Genomic DNA, 22645 nt, shown 5'->3' on the forward strand with positions numbered 1-22645 from the left:
CTGCTGACATTGCAGGATTCTCTTATGGATCCACCTACTTGTGACCTCATGATAAATGACGTTTCTAGTACACGCCTTTATGCACGCCTATTGCAACGCCTTTTCTATTACGTATTCATATGTTATCTCTCTTTTCAGCTGTTACGCCTACTGCATATTCATTTACTGTAATGCATTGACTATATATATGAATAACTGTAAATAAAATGTTGTCTGTCTGTCCCTTCCCGAACCTATGTGGTGACGGAATGGTATGCCACCTTGGCTCGTGCCAATTACCCAATTCCTTTTTAAGGAATAAAACCCTTTAGAGTAAACCTCAATATCCCGGATTTTGCCTCTTATTTATCTGAGTTATTCTTATTGATTTTGCCGTATAAATTATGCATAGGTAATTAATTTTACCACAGATCTGGCGCCCGAATAGGGACCCCTCCCCCATCTCACGCGCCGGCGGTGCGTTGCAGGCCTGGCCCCCTGCCACAGCCGGACGGACAACTACGCGTACCCGCAAGATTTCCTGTATCTCCCTCAGGCCAACGGAGGTGACTGAGGCTGCGATCGACACCCAGACGAGGCGGTGAGGAGTGCGGAGGATCCCGACCTGAGCCTAGCTGAGAGAGCAAGATCCGAGGTATACGGAGGCCCACCAGGTTCCGAAGTATCAGCGTCACGAGTCGAGCCTGAATCCAGTCCGAGTCCAGTCCAGTCCAGGGTTTCCGAGGCCTTCTGTTTCCGTGCTTCCTGGTGAGTACCGTTGCTAGGGACGCATCCAGACGTGCGCATTAGTTTGTGCCGGTCAAGACGGGTTCGGGTACACGAGCCTGGTCTGCACTGTTTAGCAGTGTATCTGTACTGTTTAGCAGTATATCTAGTTTGCATCTGTATACGGTGTATCTGTACTGTTTAGCGGTACATCCTGTTTCACGTGGTTAGTAGGTTTTCATTATACTCAATGTGGTTCGTTTTGGAAATGTTTTAATGTGTCATTCAAGTGTCGTGGTATGAGTGAATGTTCGATCTTCCTTATTGTGCTTAATCGTGTTCATGTTCAGTGTGTTCATTCCTGAGTAAGAACCAAGTAGCCAGATTTCAGAATGCCGTTGTTCTCCAAATTAAGACAAATAAAAACCCGAAAAGGGGTTCTAGAAGAAGCCGTTCCCATTCCACCTAGGGACACTCCAGGGTACTTTATGTACCATAAGCATGGCCTAGATGCCGTTTTATTTCTCGACTTATGGGTGGACTACACTAAAGAACTATCAGAGAATCAGAGATGGCCCGCTGCTGGGACATGGGATGCAGATTGCATCATGAGAGTAGAAGAAGCATTATGGAAAAAGAAAGCCAGACAGTCACAGAAAGATGCCATTCATATTATTGAAATAACAACAAGAAAGAATACAAATATAAAGAGAGTCTGTCTTTATTCTTGAGTAAATGAGTTATTAAATGTATATTAGAACATTGGAATGTTGGGAGCTCCATTGCAGACAATGGAGTGCTCCCTGCTTCTAAGGGGCCGGTAAAGACCCGCAGAGCAACACTCCAATGTTCTACATAAGGCTTCTCGAAGCTCGAGGGGATTTATATCCTCGAGCATCGAGACCCCGTTGTTTAATTTGTTAGAACATTCTGCCCTTTAGTGGCAGAATGTTCTAATAGCCTTAGAGCCCTTCGTAGCAGGGGCTATACCGGCTATTAAAGTCCCGCTGTCTCGTTAAAGTCCCTCGGCTTCGACCCGGGCCTTTAACGATTCAGCGGGCCTTTAATAGCAGGTATAGCCCGCTACGACGGGCTATAAGGATAGATTTTTTAATAGCTGCTTCTTCATTCCAGGTCCCTATGAGGGAATAGCTCTCCGCTTTTTATTACTTAGTCCCTTTTTAGCTCTATCAATGACCCATCGGAGAACCTTTGTTATCAGACCTAAAAGTTAATAATGACTCATGGGCCCGTCAATATAATCACGTTTCCTCTAGTGTTATAAAAGGTTGTGAGGGACATCTGTGAATATAGGACCCCCACCCCTTCCAATTCAGCATGATGCAGCTTCAAAAATGCATTGTGGAGGGCTATTCCTACGCCCTTACGCCTGCTATGATGCAGGCTTAAGGTTATGATGCAGTGGCGTCCTAGAAGTGGTGCAGTGAAATCTGATAGATTTCACTGAGTTCTACGAGGATATCTTGCGGGGAACATACATTATGCCTGATGCAGCTATAATGTAGCCTAGGGGTTTACAGAGTTATGCATCTGCCTAGATGTGTCACTTTGTAAATATAGTAGGATATGGGGCATTGTTTATGCTGATGCTGCGTCATGAAAAGTGACGCAACAGTGGTGAAAAAGTGTTGCAACAGACTCATAAATAAGCTCCCACCCCATTTAAAAAAAACGTTTGCCCAGAGTTTTTAACATGCACTTTTTGTTGTACATTATATTTGTGCTTGGGAAATAGATAATCAGAGTAATGAAGCTTACTGGTAAGTAATTACTATATTACTATTGATAACACCAAACCACAAAGTATAAAGATTTAATACCAGAACAGAATTGTATCACATATAGTGTAAGCCTAAAATATGAATAGGTGAGATGGACATGTGCAATAATCCAAGATATTTAGGTGTTGTGAACAGCCATGTCTTCTTTGTCTCTTCGAGGAGTACTGGGCACTGAAGCTTTCTCAGCGCAGAGATTTTTCAGGAAATTCGTGCTTCGCGAAAATCTGGTGCAATGTTGGATTAATCTCTGTGGCTCGCACAGATCCTGCAAAAAAAAAATGGAACTGGATGACACAGTAGAACGTAGTAGTCTTGATACAATTCAGGTCAGTGCTCCGAAATACTAAAAAGCAGCGTATCTCATCCTCTAAACTTACTAAATTACAGACCCAAGACCCTCAGCATCAAAATGCTGAACTGTTTCATTAAACCATATCATGTGGGTCCAAAATATGAGCTAAACATATATCCCTTCCCAGGGACTCTCTCCTGATGTTTAAACAGACTCACTGGTCCTGATTCACAAAGTCGTTTGTATGTGTACCTTATCAGGCACCTACAAATGACTACAAATCAACAGAGGGTCAGGTGAGAGGGAAGCGTAGGCAGCAGGACAGATGGGGTGGCGGTAGGGATATTGAGTCCACAAGACAATTGTGGGTGTTTCAAGGTCTTCGTTGTCTACAACAGAAACCGAGTAAGGAGGCAAAAGGCAATGGAAAAGCTGAGCGCACATAATATGAAGCCTTTGGTGGCACATTTTGCTATTTAAGGAAACAAATAGAAAAGCAAATATGTGGATGTTTTTAAGCTGCTGCACAGGGAGGTCAAGGTGACGGAAGGGTTCTAAGGAGGAGGCACTGGTTAAGATGCTGAAAACCTCATTGAACTTACTCTCTTAAAAATGTGAGGAAAATGTTGGTGTTTTAGGCAAATTTTGAGGTAGGTTTGTAGGGGCTCCTAAATAAGAAAACCTCATGAGATCCATCCATGTGACTCCACCTTGGACTAACCCGGGCGTCGCCCACAGATTGGATGTAACCAGGATTCCCCCCCCCCCATACTAAGCCACATGGGGCCAAAGTCACTCTTAGTCAGAGTCCCAGGGAAGAAGGTGGGGGAGGTAGCAGGACAAATTCAAAGGCAGCCTTCTATTAGGGGGTTGGCCACCACTCAAGAAGTTCACCCACAGGATGCGAAGCAGAAGTAGGCTAGTGGCACAATCGGTCACTCAAAAGGGTTCCCAGAGGGGCCTTCTGGTTCTCGCCAAGCTCTGGTCTCCTTTTCAATCACTCCTTGCTTTTCAAGCTTGTGAAGCTCCGGCTCTGCCAGTGGCCTCAGGTGAAACAGTATGCGTCGATGATGGAGGGCCTTGGGCTTGACAGAGCGCTCAATGTGCAACTTGACCAGTGGCGCTGTCTACATCCCAGGTCACTGACTAAATCAGGGAATTGATGCAGCAGCTCATCGACCTGGTGCGCCTTCACATTTCGGGCAAAGTCCCAAATCTTCTGTGATTTAGCTCCCTAGCAGGGTGTCGACCTCCTTGTCAATGACACGGAATGTAGTTGTTACTTCCTGGTCATTGGATGTCACTTGGACGGTCATGTGCCCTTGGAGGGGTAATGGGACGTGGCAGCCATACCTAAAGATTTTGATGTGTAACAGGGTAAGCTTTGGCTTGGGCCAGAGGCACTTGTATTGCTGATTCTCAGTGTGGCTAAGACCAGTGCAGTCTGAAACACCAATACTTCAACAAACTAGAGACATGCTTTTGAAGGGTTTTATAAAGGTCCAACATCTTTTATAGCCAGTTCGTGGTGACGTCAATTGAAGCTGGTGTCAATAATGCAAGCGGGGGAAGTCATGTTTCTTACCATCATAGAAAGAGCCTTCATTCCTTAGGTCTCTCAGCACAGCTACCTTTTCTGGCGCCTCTTTGAATTTCCTGTCTTCCTGTTCACTGTAGGCTCGGCCAATGCTTATCCACGATAACGCATTTGTAATAGTTTCTTCATCCAGTTTTTCGGCATGATTCATTCTACAGGAAATGTAAAGACAGTTCAAAAGAGTTTCAGAAGGCATCGAATATACAAGATTTCATACTAGAATTTAAGGGCCAGATGTACAAAGGTTTTTTGCAGACACAAATGGGTTTAAGACCCGTTTTTGCCTACAAAAAACCTTTAGCCCATGTACAAATCCTATTTTGCGAGTCGCAAATCAAATTGTGACTCTCAAAATAGGATTAGTGGCTCGCTATTAGGAAGGGGCGTTTCAAGGTTATCCCTTCCTAAAAGGGACTCCTGAAGCTGAAGCAAAACACTCAGGGCCAGATTTATAAGCCTCTTGCACCACTTTTGCATCATTTTTCCCATGTTAAAAATGACGCAAAAGTGGCACAAGGGGCTTGTAAATCTGCCCCTCACTGTTTACCACCCTTCTCTGAGGGGTGATAAAGCATTTGCAAAGGGGAAGGGGTCCCCAGGGAACCCCTTCCCCTTTGTGAATGTATGTGCAAATATTTTCTAAGGGCGGATAGTGCTCCAGGGTCCTTAAAAAATGAAACTGAAAAGGTAAATTTTTATTTTTTTAATGCATTTCGTTTTCCAAGAAAGAGAACGGGCTGCATTAAAAAATAAAATAGTTACATAATGTTTTGCCCTTTAATCGATAATGTTATTGACCACGCTCCCATATTCGGGCATCACCATCACTGCACCATGGTGCTCAGCTGGAGTCTCACCTGTGCCACCTGAAGTCCTCCTCACTGCAGTACCAGGCTGAGCTGGAATTGCGTTTGGCTTGGTTCTTAAATAGCAGAGGGCCAATAGGTGACCTGTGGGGCAGGTGGCTGGCTTCCATGATGCTCACAGAGGCCTAGCGGACTTGCCTGGCTGCGGCACTTGCGCTGTACTAGGCTACTCTCTGAAGTCTCTGCAAGTCTTGTAGCCTAACTGTCAGATAATCAACCAGCTCTGAGCTTGACTGGTGTCATGTGGGCTGCAGGCTGTCACTCTAAAGTGTGTGTCCATGGGTGGACACAGGAACCCACCCTTATACATACCTAGAGGCATAGGGCTCAAAGGTGTACACACAATAATATGGGCCGAGGAGTGGGTTAGGGAGCCGTCAGCTAGATTCATCAAGCGAAATGCGCTCGCAAAAGGGTCAGATTCTAAGAATCTGACCCTTTGCGAGTGCAATTTTTGCATTTGGGATTCATCATCCCAAATGCAAAAATCACTAATAAAGAATTCGCAAATTTGCGAGGATTAGCATTTAAGGAATCTCTATTAGAGATTCCTTAAATGCTATTCATGAAACATTTAAAAATTGCGGATTCGCAATTTAGGACCGCTATTTACCATGAAGTCAAACCTCGTGGTAAATAGCGAAAATTGAGAAAAATGCATTTAAATGCATTTTTCTAAGTTGCATGTTACACACACACATGTCCTTTGGACATGTGTGTGCACAACATCAGTGTAAATTCACATTTCAGGGGTGCTACAGGGTGTCCTTTGGACACCCCTGGCACCCTTAAAATCGCATCCTTATTTGCAATTAGCAAATTGCTAATCGCAAATAAGGAATGTGTAGGAATCGCAATTTATTTCGCGATTCCTACATGAATCCCGTTTTGCAAGTCCTTAATAGCGATTCCTTAATAATCGCTATTAAGGACTCGCATAACGGGACAATGATGAATCTGGCTGCAAGTAACGTAATTCTCTCCCTCAGTGGTGCTGACCCAGCCAGGAAAACCTGCTAGACTGTCTTTTTTTGCTCCTCTGGTACCCAGTTGGGATGGTAACCACCTCCAGTACATTGTGAGATGTTACAAATCCAGGTGCCGCCTTGTCTCTGTTCATGATAGGCACAGGAGCAAACATCCAAGCTGCTTCTAGATCAGACCAATTAACTGCAGCAGCACGTATTCTCTCAGAGAAATAACCAAAGGAGCTGCATACAGTGAGATGGTGGATCCGGCGCTGCTATCTGTTGTTTATTTTTAATGGCACCAGGACATCAGACGCGCGTGGCTCAGAATGACCGGCCCTGATCTGAGGTCAAACATTTTTTCTTTTATTTAAAGGACCGTAATAAGCAAGACACTTACGACAACTAAATAAACACAGTACTAACTTCTCTTTATTGATTGTGTGACCATGGAAATTTGTCCAGGCCCACCCATTTCCATAAAATTGCATTTGACAGGCAGGCATCAGCATTAGCAGCTGAGGGTGCTGGCTTCTTTTGGTCAATTAAATTGCAGTGCCTTGTCATTGCACTATGTCGGAGCAGCTTTAATTATGCGTGACTGATGTATTTTATTACATCCTGCATTATATTTCTTACCTTTTATTACTTCCCCCTTAATGGCATGAGACCTGGTTCATTGTGTTCTGGTTCCCAGAACTTTCCTGGTGATGCATTCTGCATCCTTGAGTCAGTTGTACTTGGACTTTGAAGCTGCTTACATGATGCTGTGCTGCTGAATAAAGCTTCTTGCATTCTTACCTGTTTCCTGGATTATTACACACTTGCACTAAAATGAGTTATTTTAACCCCTGATGCGTGGTACTTGGCAGAACTAGGCCAAGGAAGAGACATGGTGTAGCTAAGACTAGAGGGAGAGCCATGGCTGATGAAATAGGAGACACAGAGACATAGAGCTGTATTCAGATGTTGAGTGCTGGCAGAAGAACATTTGACTAAAAGGAGTTCTGCTTCCGAGATACACTGGAACTGAATGAGCCCAGAGAGGTAGGACACAAACTGATTGGAGGACAAAAAAAGAATAATAAACAACAAATGCCTCCAGTGGAGTTTGAGCAGGGCCACACCTTGGAACAAGAAGTATGTGAGGCCACTGAAAAGACTGTCAAGCACACATTGGGAACACAGCTGTAGCTGCAGACAGAATTTGATGATGGAAACTGAAAATGAGAATGAATGAATTAAGGGATCCAGAAACATCCAACATAGGTAATACATTTATTGTAAAAGATGATGTTCCAAAACCAGGAAAGCTTCCTTGGTCTCCAAAGGGTCCCAGCTGACTGACTCACTCAACATTCTAACCTGCTCTCCCAGGAGCTCCAGGAGTTCCAGGGATAAACCAACAATTCTAACATGATAGGGGTCAGCAGGGAGCGTACTAACTTTAATTAAATAACTCTTTACAATAAGGGAGGTACAAAGGATAAAGATATATATACAGAGTGAGATTTTGACCGAAACAATTCCCTTCAACTAAACTTCTACAAGGGAAGAGCACTGTCAGTCTGTGGTGCCTGGGGATCCCCCCTGGATAATGTCGCCTCCACCGGTTCCCTCCAGGGAGATGAGTAGGGGATCCCCTATGCCATGCCTGGTGCATTGAATGAAATCATTAAACTTATTGGGGCATATCAGCAACAAATTGCGATAATGATCACAAAGCGCGCGTATCGCTGATTTTCCTATTGCCGGCTATCGCTGGAATTCTTTGCTGAGTTAGCGCGGTATTACCAACACATTTCCCAAAGGCGATAAGAAATCCAGCGATGGTGGCAAAAAGCGCCAATATCACGTGAAAAACAGCGATAACTTGTGAGCGCTAAGGATGAGCTTGAAAATATGGGAGTGTGGATTTAACCTGCCAATCCGCCTCCCATACACTACATGCTTAAGTCAGGTTTTGAGGAGATGTAAAGATCCGGCTAGACACGCAGTTAGTAGGAGTTTCAATATCGCCTTGCAAATCTTGTTAATACAGCGCTGTTGAGTTAGCGCTCTCTTACATGTTGTAACTTTGACGGCATGCCTGCTTTGCATCTCATTAGCGATGTTTATCACTGGAATGAGATGCGTTACAAAAACGGCTGCTAACATGTGTTAATGTATGTTAGCACCGCATTGTTAACAGGGAGATGAAATTATCGCCAAAAAAGCTGCAAATTGACCCTTGATAATATGCCCCATTGGAAGTAGACTGCATTTTCAGGGCAGCAGTGTACAGTGATTGAAAAAACATAGGGGCATATTCTCAAGGATCTATCGCTGAGTTATTCGCACTTTATTCCAGCCAAAGTCGCAATAGCCTATTCCTTTTTGCATCACTTAGCACTAGCAGGTTTGACCCACAAGATCATTGATTTACAAAAGTGCCAATACCAAATTCCAATGTGTTGTCTGCTTCAAATATGAATACCTAATACCTAAACTATCTGCGCTTCGATTGGAAGAGACAACTACAACTATTGGAACAGTGATTGAGTCATTATGTGAGTGATGATGATTGATAATTCATGGGGTGGCAGACAGTGGGAGAGGGTTTTGAACTGCACTGACTAGCGCCTTGAGACCCCCTGGGTGAGTAGTGCGCTATACAAATACTCGAACTTGAACTTGAACTTGAACTGTCTTGAGATGATTGATTTCCAATGTGTAGGGCCTGATAGATGGGTGATTATTTTTTCCCTGGAGGTGATTGGCCTTCACAAACTTACTTAGTGAAAATTAACGAACCTTTGCAGTCTGCTCCTATGATCCTTCTGTTTTTTCGTTATCTGGGATGGCTAACCCCAGACAATTGTTTGATGTACAACTCTGACAAATTCCTATCTGTTGTTTGCATCAAAAGGGAGAAACTGTACCTATCATCCGCGCTTGGATTGGAACAAGTAACAATTGCACCAATTAGTGATCTGATTATCAAGTGATGGTGAGTGATGAAAGCGGTAGCAGACAGTGAAGGAGGGTGTTTTTGGATTGTAACGTATGAATTTGCTTGAGATGAATGATTGGCAATGTTTGGGGCCTGAGTGATGGGTGATCATTTGTTCTCTAATATTGTTTGGCACTTTCACACTTCCAAATTTACTTGCAGAGTCCTTTCCTTTTTTCTGGTTCTTCAGAGACCTGAACAGTCTCTTTGGTCAACAAACAAAAACCCATGCAAAATACTGCAATTCTGTTTCTCTACTTGTTCTTAAACAGCAGTGCACAACACATCTATCTTGCTTGGTTCATGATGATTGGTCTAGGACGGAGATACTCGTTGTCAGGAGGAGGAAGGAAACACATAGGGCAGGAGCTACAGGACTACTTCATTAACAGCTAGAAGCAAAAAGTTATTAGCTTCAGACCGAAGGTAAACCAAGAGTCTGAGGCCTAGTACTCAGCTATGTGGGATGGAGAGAGGTGTGCTTATTTGTTAAATGCTGCTGTTGCTGTGTGTGTGTGATGCACTTGTTACAAAAGTGATACTCTCAGTCCCCCTCTTGTTTTTTTGCTCTGCCTCTGAGTCTTCTTGATGCAGTCCTCATGTAGCTTATTTATTTATTTAATTGTTTTATAGAGCGCAAACTTAACCCGAGGGTATCAGAGCACTTTACAGGGTAAACATAGCAGTGTACAATAGGCAAGGAATCACCGTTGGGTAGTGGACACGTATGAACAGTTTACAAGTAAGTAACTCCAGATAAGGCCCCAGATTTCTTGAAGAGGTAGGTCGGTATTCCGATGGCAAGCGCTAGACCGTATTAGATCAAGGTCTGTGTATTGGTCAAAGGTCGGTGTATTGGTAGGAGGCAGCATTTAGGAGAGAAATTTACCTATAAGGAAGGTTTTAGCCTCTTTTTTGAAACGTGCCAAAGAGGGAATTCTTCTGATGGCGGGCAGGAGAGAGATCCATATTCTAGGAGCGGATCCAGAGAAGGCCCGGTTATAAGTTTTTTTTTCCGGAACCGTGCAGGTTGGAGTAAAAGGTTGCTGGCGGAACGGGAGTTTCTGCTACCACTGGATACCACAAGTTTCTGTGCAAGGAAAGCAGGAGAGTTTGAGTATAAAGCTTTGTGTGTGATGCAAGCCAATTTGAGTTGTATTCTGGCCTCGAAAGGAAGCCAGTTCAAAGCTTTCAGGTGTGGAGAGATATGGGCAAATTTTGTTGAGCTTGTAAGAAGTCTAGCGGCGGCATTTAGGCAGGCTTTTAGGGGTAATAACATGTCTTACCTCTTGTTGCCCTCACACACCACGAAGGGTGTCATGCTTCATCATCGAGCATTTTCTCCTCGTTGGGCTGGCGCTGCATTTCCCAACGGGTCCCCCGAAGGGTCGCTTTATCAGAGATCTTTTCAGGCATGCCGGATGGTGCATGAGGGTGTGTGGAGTGTGGGTCCTATATAAGGGTAACAAAGTGCGTGCATAGTGAATTGAGGCTGACAAGGGGTAACCTTTAAATGGTTGTATTGATGTATAAACCCTCTTGGCAGAATAAAAAGTCTAATTTAGAGTATAATCCCAAATGGCACATTATGCCTAAGTATCATAAAAACGGTCAACATGTTTCGCGCCTCTGATGCCACTACAGTCAATGGCGCTTCTTCAGGACCAAGAAGCAAGACATGTCCGTTCCCCTGTTTGATGGGCCCGCCCCACCTAGCATTCTTCTTTTTTCTTTTTTGACTTTCTTTATTAAAGGGCATATGGGCGATTCTTTGGACCCTGCCTTTGGAACAGTGTCCTCCATTTGTTAGAAATATCCCTTTGAGGAGCATGGACACTGGACCATTAACTGGCTCCCTGGTCCCTCTTTCTTCTTTTGATAAAGAGGCTTTTAGGGGTGCCAGGGAGATCTTGGATAAGCCAGAGAGAGTGGAACAGCCATATTCCAGTCTAGAGATTACTAGTGCTTGGACTGCGCTTTTTAGGTCGGTAGTGTCAAGGAAGGGTTTCAGTTTTCAGAGATAGCTCAGGTGGAATCTGGCTGATTTGACCATTGAGTTAATGTGGGCTTGCATGTTCAAATTACAGTCGAGGATTATTCCGAGAGATTTTGCTGAGTCCTCTATGGTCGGTGAGCAATCTAAGGCTATGATCACCTTGATCCATATCTGCATCTCGGGATTGGTTTTTGGAGGGGAAATTAGGAGAAATTCTGTTTTCTTGGTGTTGAGTTTAAGTTGATTTGAGGTGAGCCAATGGACGGTTGATTTCAGGGCCTCGTTCAGGGAGAGAATATCCTTGAGAGAGGAGGCTTTGATGTAGAGCTGAGTGTCGTTAGCATACATATGGTAGGAGATATTCTCTGAGTGTAGTACTTCGGCAAGTGGTTCAAGGTAGAGGTTGAAAAGGGTAGGGGACAGGGTTGATCCTTGAGGGACTCCGACCTTGACCAGGGAGGGGGCAGGTAGATTGCCGTTGATTAGGAATCACTGCGATCGGTTTTGGAGGAAGGATCTAAACCATTCTAGAACAGGTTAGTTTTTCATGGTTGCCCATGTCGGAGGCCGAGGATAGATCTAAGAGGATTAGAAGGCACGTTTTCTCTTGGTCCAGGGCTTGGAGGGCATCGTCAACGATGGGGAGCATGGTCATTTCAGTGCTGTGCCCTGGTCTGAATCTAGATTGGAAGTCGTCGAAAAGGTGGAAGTTGTGGATGTGCTGACTTAGTTGCTGTTGTACACACTTTTCTAAAACTTTAGCTAAGAGGGGGATGTTGGAGATAGGTCTGAAATTTTTGGGGATGGCTGGATCCAGCAACGTTTTTTCAAAATGGGGAGGACTTGGCCAGCTTTCAGAGAGTCAGGAATGGAAACCTGCTGGAGCGAAGCAATAATTATTGCGGTTCAGCTAGGGATAATGGATTGGGCGACAGCCGCTAGGCAGTTGGAGGGGAGCGGGTCGTTGAAATGGTTATTCGGGTTAATGGATGATAAGATTTTAGATACGGAGTCTTCGTCATAGAGAATGAAGTCAGTCCAAAGTGCTTGACTTTTTGGTGAAGTCTGTGGGGACATCGCAGGAGGAGATGGCAGGCCAGGAAGGGATAGAGAGTGTGTGGCGGCACTAAGTTCATTTTCTAAGTCTGCGACTTTGTCCGCGAAGAAGGAGGAAAATTCCTCTAATGATATTAGAGCCTTGGGGATTTCTTTTGAGGTTTTGAACAGTTTGTTTGATGGGTGTTTGACCAGATCGAAGAGCCTACGAGGTCTGTTCTTGGCGTTCTCAAGTTCGGATCTGAAAAATTCTTTTTTTGAGTTTAGGATGTTCTTGTTGTAGGCATTTCTGGCCTGGCGGAGAAGTTTTAGATTTGTGGCAGAGGGGTCCTGTCTCCAGATTCTTTCGGATTGCTGGAGGCATCTCCTCTCATTGTTGAGCGGTCCAGTGAACCAGGGGTTCCTGTCTTTGATTTGGGTTCCTTTTAGCTTTAGTGGGGCTAGGTCATCCATAATGTTTGAGATAGTTGCAGAGTAGTGGTTATTGAGGTCATTGACCATAAAGCAATGTGCGGGGGGGAGTCAGACTTACAGCGTGCCTCCAGTTCATTGTGGTCCAGGTTTCTAGTGTCTCTAATCCAGCGTTTGGGAATCACTGATTGAGGAGCCCTTATCTTGTGGGTGCCAGGTAGCAGGAATGCGATGGCGTGGTGGTCAGACCAGTCGCACGGGTCTATGGAGATAAGCTTGACTGTTGCTTCCTTGGAAATGATCCAGTCAAGGATGGCCCCTTTTGCGTATGTTGGGAGAGAGCAGGCTTGGGTAAGGGCTTGATCGGACAGGAGGTCTTTGATGACGTTGACATGAGGGTCCTTGGGGTCATTCCAGTGTAGGTTGAAATCATGCAGGAAGATATCTTTGGAATTGGAGGAGAACTTAGCAGTAATAAGTTCCATGAGGTGGTCAGTGAAGGAGTCGTTAGTGCAAGGGGGATGATAGATGATGTGTAAGTTGCACATTAGGGTGGAGTTGCTGCAGATGGAGAGTTCGAGGTATTCGCAAGAGTCGGTGGAGTCATCCATACATTCGGTGACACTGAGGTTAGAATGGTAGATGCAGGCGATGCCCCCTCCTTTCTTACTAGATTGTCTGTCCAGCCTGGCGATGTTGTAGCTGGGAGGGACTAAGAGGTCCAGACAAGGAGATGAGGAATCGTTGAGCCATGATTCTGTTAGAATAGCTAAGTCAAAGTTTTTGTTCAGGATGAGTGCAGCAATGTCAACGGCGTGCTTGAACGCCGATCGGCAATTTTACGAAAAAGGCCAGATAGAGAGGAATCAGCGGGAGTGTCAGGAATCAGGGGGGAGAAGTGTACAGGCACTAGGTTGCTCTTGACCACACTTCTGTTGCGGAAGGTAGCCGAACAGTTGGCATTGATAGAGACTGTGCGGATGGCATGTTCGGCTCTTGTGTCTAGCGGGCATAAGGTGGTTGGGGCCGGGATGTAGTCACTGAGGATGGCAGGGATTTCCTCTTCAGTGAGGTCTAGCGGACTAGGGGTGTGCTTGCGAGGGTGAGAGTGTCTCAAGGGTAGTGGTAGAGGGTGTTTGGGGAACTCTCTGGTCTGGGGGGGTGGAGTTCCACTGGGTGTTGATGTTGGCGAGGAAGAGTTCGGCGAGGGGAAGGAGGTTCATTTGATCTAGTTTGGAGAAGTGGATACCCTGAGTTAGTTTGGTAGATCTGGAGTGCATTTTTTCAAAATCCCTATAGGAGGGAGACGGGCAGGGTGGCAGTGGCTCTGGTACGGTACTATCGGACTCACAGTAACGGGGAGGCGTTAGAGGGGGGGAAGTTAGTAGATCAAGAGTCCTAGTATTGGGTGTATTGTGGGTTTCTATTGACTGCTCTGTCTCACGGTCAGCGTGTGGGACTGGCGGGGAGTGGACCAAGGGTCTGGAGAGAAGTCTATTGGCAAGGCTAGGCGATGAGTTAGTGAAGTTGGAAGGGGTGGTGGCAGAGACTTTTAGAGAGTTGGTTGGTGGGCTGGGCGGGCAGGTTCGATCTGAGTCGCAGGTGGTTGAAGGTGTATCCGGCTCACTGTTAGAGTGGGGAGCTGAAGGGGAGGAGATCAGAGGTGCAGGAATGATTCTCCTGGTACGGTCAGGAGCCGTGCAAGAGGGGATGGGATGATCTGTGTTGGGAGCCCATGGAGGGATGTTTGGAGGGTGACTAAGGGCGCTAGTCAGGCTGGTCAGAGGGTCGTCGGGGTAAGTGGTAGATATTCTGTTAGTGTCGTTCACAGGGTTGCTGAAGTTGGAGAAAAAGTTTGCGAATTTGTTAAGGTTCCTGGATGAGGCTTGGATCAAGACAATGCTGCTTTTGTAGAGGGTGATAGTGAGGTCGGTTCGCATGGTTGCGGAGGGTGCTATTGTAAGCTTAGTGCCATGTGGAATGTTCCTGGTTGCACGTACGTGGTGGATGTGCACAAAGGTTTTGCGCCAGTAGGGGGTTCTTCTGGAGTAGAAGATTAGGTCATTGATGATTGTGCCGTTTTCTGTGCTATAACGTAGGTCCAAAACCAATGCCTCAGGGTGACTCTTCAGGGTGGAGTGTTTGAAGGTCTTTGCGGCAGCTTTGGAGAGTTTGGGAGGGTAGACCACAGTAAGGGGGTATTCCGCAGTATCACTTAGGTTGGGCCCAGCCATGCTGGCTATGAAGGGTACTATGTCAGCAACACTGGTAAGTTAAGCAGTTGCGCCCCTGCGTGGTTGTATGGTAAATCACTACACGTGCTAGCGATGAGCAGAAGAAGCCGTGTGTAGGGGTTGGGCTACGGTGACGAGCTGAGTGATTAGTCCAGTTGCAGGCCTCAGTCCTGGGAGATGATAAGGCTTACAGGGGATGCAAGGCGTCAGAAGCTCGTCAGACCGCAGGGGGTGCTGGGATCCTGTTTCAGAGCTGTGCAGCAATGGCAATAAGGGAATGGGTTTATGGGGCTCGGGAGCTAGGTTATGGCTTCAGTAACTAGCTGGGCTGTTTAGGTGCGTTGGCGATTTCAAGGACTAGCCAGAGTGTGGGTAGTCATGTGGATTTACTATGCCGCCATGTTAGGTCTGGCATTGGGAGGCCATCACAATGCCCACGTAACGCCTCCATCTTAGGGTCAGGCAGCAAGCCGATTTCAGTGAGAGTTGAGCCGGATCTGGGTATGAGTCACTTTCAAATAGGCATTGGTTTTGACTGATCATCAATCTGGTGTGCAGCGACAGTGGTGAGGGAAAGCAGATATCTGGCGATGCACCGCCATTTTAGGTCCAGGCAGCCAACAGCCATTATTTGACTATAATAATGATCCCCAAATCCCCATCTCTGGACCAGCGAGCACCAGTCACTCTGCGGAGGGCGCCGGGAGGGGTACAAACCGCCGAGAGACGTTCCTCTGGGCTCTAGGCTGGGAGTGCGGGCCTCAGAGATCCTCGGGATGGCGAGGTGCCACCATTTTGGGATCAGGCAGCCCTTGGCAGCAATCGAGTGAAGGGAACATCAAAAACCATCTTAAAACCTCTCCAACTCACCCATCTGGAACACACACCAAGTCGCTGGTAGGGGGGGAGCCTCCACGAGACACAGGCTCCAAGCAAACATTCCACCAAACATTTCAATACCCCAGGATTCTAACTGAAGAGGCAACGCAAAAAATGTAAGTGCGGGAGATCAACAGAAGTCCAAAATTTCACCAGCTGGGCCAGGCTTTCACAGCATCCTATAATTTCAAAGTGTGAACATTTGTCTCATGTGGCTGCCATAATATTCTGGCCCATGACAAGCTCACCTTGTTCTATGTTTCAGGATGTTTGTTTTGCATATGGTTATTTTAAGGATTGCCTTAGCTGTACGCTCCATTATTTTTCCTTTTTAAAGTTATCCCTCTTTTGAACCAACTGATGTTTTACCACATGCTTACACTGTTGATGTTTATTTCAACCTAGAAGCTGAGAAAATGAAGAAACCTGTCACAAGCTGTGAGAGAGGGCTCAATATACTTTTAGCTAAAAAGTCATAAAGCCCTTGTAGGAGAGTAGGATCTGCTTACTATGGTTACCCCCACTTTTCAGTGGTGTTTCATTGTTTTTCAACTTTATTCTAGCTGGAGCCCGCTATTCAAGACCCCAGCCTAGCTGCTTCCTCCCTAAATTAATTGCATGTACTTTCGGTACACTCCTCATTGGTTACTGGGTCACCCTTGTGAGTCCCTAGTATATGGTACCTTAGGTACCAAGGGCATAGGTACCCCAGAGGCCTACCAGGGGCTGAAGAATGTATTATGTCACCACTGGGAAGCCTTCCAAAATGGCACCACAGGTCTGCTACTGCAGCCTGGGTAAGGTGGTGCTTGCACCCCTTACTAAGATATAGGTTACCTATATCTACCTTTAATTACTGACACATATAAACCTATAAGTCACTACTATGGCAGGCCTTATCAATCCTGAAGGTAGAGTGCTTGGCTTTGTGTGAGAGGGTTCCCAAGCATGAGCTGGGCCCCTCTGGAGCTTTCGGAATCTATTCTCTGAGGCTGTTCTGTGATGCAGCCAGACCATATACTCTAAAATGCACTATAACATTGCGGGAACTGCTAACTTTGGAATGGCTGCATGGAAACATGACATGTTTGGTGTCAAACACTTTGGAATCCTACCCCCGCTAGTTATGGCAGCGGGGATAGAATTCCACCTAGAGGAAGAAGACATGTACACACTTACCTGACTGGTAATAGTGTAAAAGAGCCCCAGCATCACACCAGCTAGAGGCAAGATGGCGACTGAGTGAGGTCGATAATTGGTGGCCTCCCCAGTGTTGGCGAGTTTTGGCTAAATACAGGATAAAGAGGATCAAGAGGACCTGAATGGTGCTCCGTCCGAATAGAGTTACTGCCACAAAGAAGCTCGCATTAACGGAGCGGTGCATACCGGATATTAGGTGTGGGGCTTTGGTGCTTGAGAAGATCTCAGAGCAGCAGATTGCTGGCTGCCGCGGTCTGGAGCTGGAACTGTCCCGGATTCAGGGCGTGAGAAGGAGCGGTGAAACCCAGCTGATCACAAGTGTGGAGATCGACGATATGGCTCCGAAGACAGGCCCAAAAGGAAAAGGAGGACCGGTGCAGCCCGCTCCAGAGTCCCAGAGACAGCCCCTGCAGCAGAGTATGGCGGATCCGGATCCGATCCCTGCGGTGCTGGGTCGACGGCAGCAGCGTGTGAGGACGGAGAATGCCCAGGATGGGAAGGGGAGGGGTGCGGGTGCGCAGCCGAAGCCACCCTAGCCCACTACAGTAATTGATATGTTCTTGGGCACAGGGAGTAGATCAGCTCCTGGTGTATTGAAGGAGCATAATTGCAGTATTAAAGAAGCTGGTTCTAAGGGACCAAATATAAATGGTAAGCCGCCACTGGGTTAGGGGGAAATACCAGAATCTGAGGAAATAGAGACAATCACGCTACAGACACAAGGCATTATTATGTCTAATACTGAAAATAAGGATGTTGATGTGGATGTGGGTGAAGCAGGACTCACCGGGGGCATAAAGCATATTAAGCTATTAAATGAGAAGGCGATGCAGCAGCAGACAAGCTCGGGGCTAATCTCAGGGGGGAAAGAAAAAGAATGTAAAGGGCCACCTAAGTCACGCGGGATCCTGAAGGGGGGCAGGGAGAAGGATGTGGATTCGGAAGCAAATGACTTTTATTCACTTTCGGATGCTACTTGGTCTGGTCTGGGCTCAGGTCATGGGCCTAACTCAGAATCAAGTGAGGAAGACAGTATCTCGGGTATGGATACGGAAGGGAGAGGTAGGGATAGGATTACACCTAATAGAAAAGCACACCTCCGGTCCGGGAGAATGGGTAACCCCAAACAAAACTATTTTAGATGGGATTATTCTACGGGAGATCAACTGGTGGGCGGTCGGAATCAGCCTAATTTAGAAGAAGGGCCTGCAGGCTTCCCGGTACTATCCCCACTCTAGAATCCATACTGCAGTATGTTATGGCACACAGGGAAGAAGCCCGAATGGAAAGTAAGCGCTCCCAGAACGCTAATCAGAAGCTTCAGGGTGCAATTAGAAAAATTGCAAGAACTTGTAATGATATAAGTGACCAGATGACCGAGCTCGAAACAAGGACAGCTGCACTAGAAGAGGACCTCGCTGGTACAAGAGATCAAGCTACTGCACACGAGGAGCAACTCACTGATATTCAGTGGAAACTTGAGCAGCGAAATTCGCCAAAGAAGGAATAACCCGCGTTTTCTGGGAATCCCGGAGCGGAAAGAAGGCTCCGATGCCCGCATTTTCATAGTCCAGCTTCTGGAGAAATCATTTCCAGAGCTGGCAGGATGGAACTGGGCTCAAGAAATACAAAGCAAACAAAACAGGTGATGGACCAAATGTGGATCAATGTCACACACTCACCCCAGTCAAAAGATCTGGGCCAAAATCCATCGTTTTTTTGCACTCCACACCACCCTGGGTTAGACAATGGCGATATGCAAATCAGCTCTGACCCTGTGCCCCATGGGAACAGTCCAGTCCGAACTACAAAAGCCATGTCCTTCCCAGAACGGAATCAAACATCCGAGGACCGGACCGGTTTTGAGGTAACACCTCTCATCAGCCCGGCTAGCTTGACTCCAGTGGTGTGGAGTGCCTGGGACCCACGTCTGGGCATCCCCAGCGCACTTAGGGCGGAAATTGCAAACAAAACAGGTGATGGACCAAATGTGGATCAATGTCACACACTCACCCCAGTCAAAAGATCTGGGCCAAAATCCATAGTTTTTTTGCACTCCACACCACCTTGGGTTAGACAATGGCGATATGCAAATCAGCTCTGACCCTGTGCCCCATGGGAACAGTCCAGTCCGAACTACAAAAGCCATGTCCTTCCCAGAACGGAATCAAGCATCCGAGGACCGGACCGGTTTCGAGGTAACACCTCTCATCAGCCCGGCTAGCTTGACTCCAGTGGTGTGGAGTGCCTGGGACCCACGTCTGGGCATCCCCAGCGCACTTAGGGCGGAAATTGCAAACAAAACAGGTGATGGACCAAATGTGGATCAATGTCACACACTCACCCCAGTCAAAAGATCTGGGTGTTACCTCGAAACCGGTCCGGTCCTCGGATGCTTGATTCCGTTCTGGGAAGGACATGGCTTTTGTAGTTCGGACTGGACTGTTCCCATGGGGCAACAGGGTCAGAGCTGATTTGCATATCGCCATTGTCTAACCCAGGGTGATGTGGAGTGCAAAAAAATGATGGATTTGGGCCCAGATCTTTTGACTGGGGGAATGTGTGACATTGATCCACATTCGGTCCATCACTTGTTGTTTTTGCAATTGCCGCCCTAAGTGCGCTGGGGATGCCCAGACGTGGGTCCCAGGCACTCCACACCACTTGGAGTCAAGCTAGCCGGGCTGATGAGAGGTGTTACCTCGAAACCGGTCCGGTCCTCGGATGCTTGATTCCGTTCTGGGAAGGACATGGCTTTTGTAGTTCGGACTGGACTGTTCCCATGGGGCAACAGGGTCAGAGCTGATTTGCATATCGCCATTGTCTAACCCAGGGTGATGTGGAGTGCAAAAAAACGATGGATTTGGGCCCAGATCTTTTGACTGGGGGAATGTGTGACATTGATCCACATTCGGTCCATCACTTGTTGTTTTTGCAATTGCCGCCCTAAGTGCGCTGGGGATGCCCAGACGTGGGTCCCAGGCACTCCACACCACTTGGAGTCAAGCTAGCCGGGCTGATGAGAGGTGTTACCTCGAAACCGGTCCGGTCCTCGGATGCTTGATTCCGTTCTGGGAAGGACATGGCTTTTGTAGTTCGGACTGGACTGTTCCCATGGGGCAACAGGGTCAGAGCTGATTTGCATATCGCCATTGTCTAATCCAGGGTGATGTGGAGTGCAAAAAAACGATGGATTTGGGCCCAGATCTTTTGACTGGGGGAATGTGTGACATTGATCCACATTCGGTCCATCACCTGTTTTGTTTGCAATTGCCGCCATAAGTGCGCTGGGGATGCTCAGACGTGGGTCCCAGGTACTCCACACCACTTGGAGTCAAGCTAGCCGGGCTGATGAGAGGTGTTACCTCGAAACCGGTCCGGTACTCGGATGCTTGATTCCGTTCTGGGAAGGACATGGCTTTTGTAGTTCGGACTGGACTGTTCCCATGGGGCAACAGGGTCAGAGCTGATTTGCATATCGCCATTGTCTAACCCAGGGTGATGTGGAGTGCAAAAAAACGATGGATTTGGGCCCAGATCTTTTGACTGGGGGAATGTGTGACATTGATCCACATTCGGTCCATCACTTGTTGTTTTTGCAAGAAATACAAAGAGCACACAGAGTTCCCTTTAACATTCGACAGCCAGTTTGCCCAGATTGCAAACCTCAAGCTCTACTTGTGTATTTCGGATTTTGTTTGTTGAGACAGAATGTGTTTGAAAAAGCAAGACCAGAAGTACAGCGTGTGGCTGATGGGTTTACTTTTATTACCAGGCCGGATTTTTGCCACGTTACAGTGGAGCGAAGATGGCGGCTGCGGCAAATGATTACCCAGTTTCAGGAGAAGGGAGCGCAGGCTTTTCTTCTTAACCCAGTGAGGTTGAAAGTTATTTGGAAAGATCAAACCCATTTTTTTTTTTATCAGAAATTAAGGCCAAGGAATTTTTGAACACAGGGGGGTGAATCTTGGTTGGCTTTTTTTGCCCTTTTCCGCTTATTGTCAGAATTGCTTAAATAACGGCTAGAGAGTAGTTAAAACTGGTTGTTTCTTCAAAATTCCTCTTTTTATTGTTTTTTCTCTCTCAAGAAAGTGTGATTAAACACATCAATTCTTGTGGGGTGGGGTGTTCATTTGGGTCTAGGTCTGGCATTTAGGCGAGATTAAAACACAGAAAGGCATGGAACGCCATCACAAGGAAAGGAAAGGGGCCACCATTCATCACATACAGACCTAGACAGGTCTGCAGCCTTACTTAGCAGCAATGGGGGATGGGAGGGTAGGGAAGAGCCTACAGTGGGATAGGGGTGGGAAGGAAGGATGGGTGAGAGGGGTAGGGGGTTAAAAAGCAGAAAATCCAGGAAAGCAATGTAGTTGGACAGAAGATAAGATGTACCAGTGGCAGCAGCTATACCAGAAGGAGGGCAAGAGAGCGGTTGAAAGTGCAAATTAGGAAGCAGGGAAGCCACAAATATGGGTAGGCTGACAATATCTTAAATTAATGTTGGTGGACTAAACTATAGTGGTAAAAGAAACAGGGAAATGCTCAAAGCACTTAGGGCTGATATAATATGTCAGCAGGAGACACACATTCCCTGGCAGAAAAGAGGGGTACTCTCAAGTTTTTTGCTCAGCTCAATCCACCAACACAAGAGGTGTTGTCATACATGTCTCTTCGAGACTTTTACATATTAATCAAGTTAAGGCAGATAAATGGGGCCGGTTGGGAATTGCTCTTACACCTAATCAATGTACTATTGTTAGTATACGGCTCCAATATCGTTGATGCAGAATTGTGGGTAACATTGGAGACGGAATTGGCGGCTTGGCCATTGCCTTTAATTAAATGTGGGGACCTGAATATTCATATAGATACTGGGAAGTGGGGTAGGGAAGGGTATATAGAGAGGAAGCCTCAGGTTTATAAAGCTCTAAAACCTCTTACAGAAAGTTATGGTTTGGGATATATGTGGGCATGTAAAAGAATGGGGGACCCAGGCTTTACTTATTTTTTATGTCCACATAGGAAATATGTCGGACATGATTACTTCTTGGCTTCAGTCTCTCTCACTGAAGGAGCACAGATCAAAAGGCTCCCTAAGGTCCTCTTGGACCATAACCCACTGGAATGAGCATTGAGGTCCCGACACATATAAAGGGTCCGACGAAATGGACGTCCGATAAAAAATTATTAGCAATAGAAGGACTTATAGAGCATATTATGGGGTGGCCCAAACAGTTTTATGATATGATTAGATATAGTGCATCCAGAGAAATGGTTTGGGATCCATATAAGGCAGGGCTTAGGGGAAAAAAAACGAGCTTTGGGGTATTCCATCAGAAACAACAAAGGGATGAAATACAGGCATTGACAGAAGAATTGAATTTGAATGAGCAACAACATATGGCTGCCATAGTACAGAAGCAGAAAGACTTGCAAACTAATTTAGAGTTAAAAGTAATAAGGGTTAAGGCCAAAATTAATGGAATTTATAACAAGAAAGTGGCTGAAAGATTTCAAATGGCAACACGGGATAACTACGGGTACGAGGAGATGGTGGGGAAACATCTGGCATTGCGAATGAAACAAAGGGCAGTGGCAAACAATATTTTACAATTAAGAGGGAAGGATGGAACAATAGCTACAG

The 22645-nt window shown here is 46.3% G+C and overlaps 1 protein-coding gene across 1 annotated transcript in view; it reads right to left on the bottom strand.

Moving 5' to 3' along the window:
• Positions 1–1857: 1857 nt before the first annotated feature.
• LOC147736926 (uncharacterized) overlaps positions 1858–22645 on the bottom strand; it is a 251816-nt gene continuing 231028 nt past the window's right edge. The window contains exons 8-9 of the mRNA XM_086966781.1: positions 4385–4548; positions 1858–2772 (exon numbers count right to left, since the gene is read on the bottom strand). Of these exons, the coding sequence (XP_086822907.1) occupies positions 2690–2772; positions 4385–4548 (247 nt within the window). The 3' untranslated portion in view covers positions 1858–2689. The remainder of the gene's footprint in view (positions 2773–4384; positions 4549–22645) is intronic.

Source organism: Lissotriton vulgaris, chromosome 1_1 (assembly GCF_964263255.1).
Source record: "Lissotriton vulgaris chromosome 1_1, aLisVul1.2, whole genome shotgun sequence".
NCBI lineage: Eukaryota > Metazoa > Chordata > Amphibia > Caudata > Salamandridae > Lissotriton > Lissotriton vulgaris.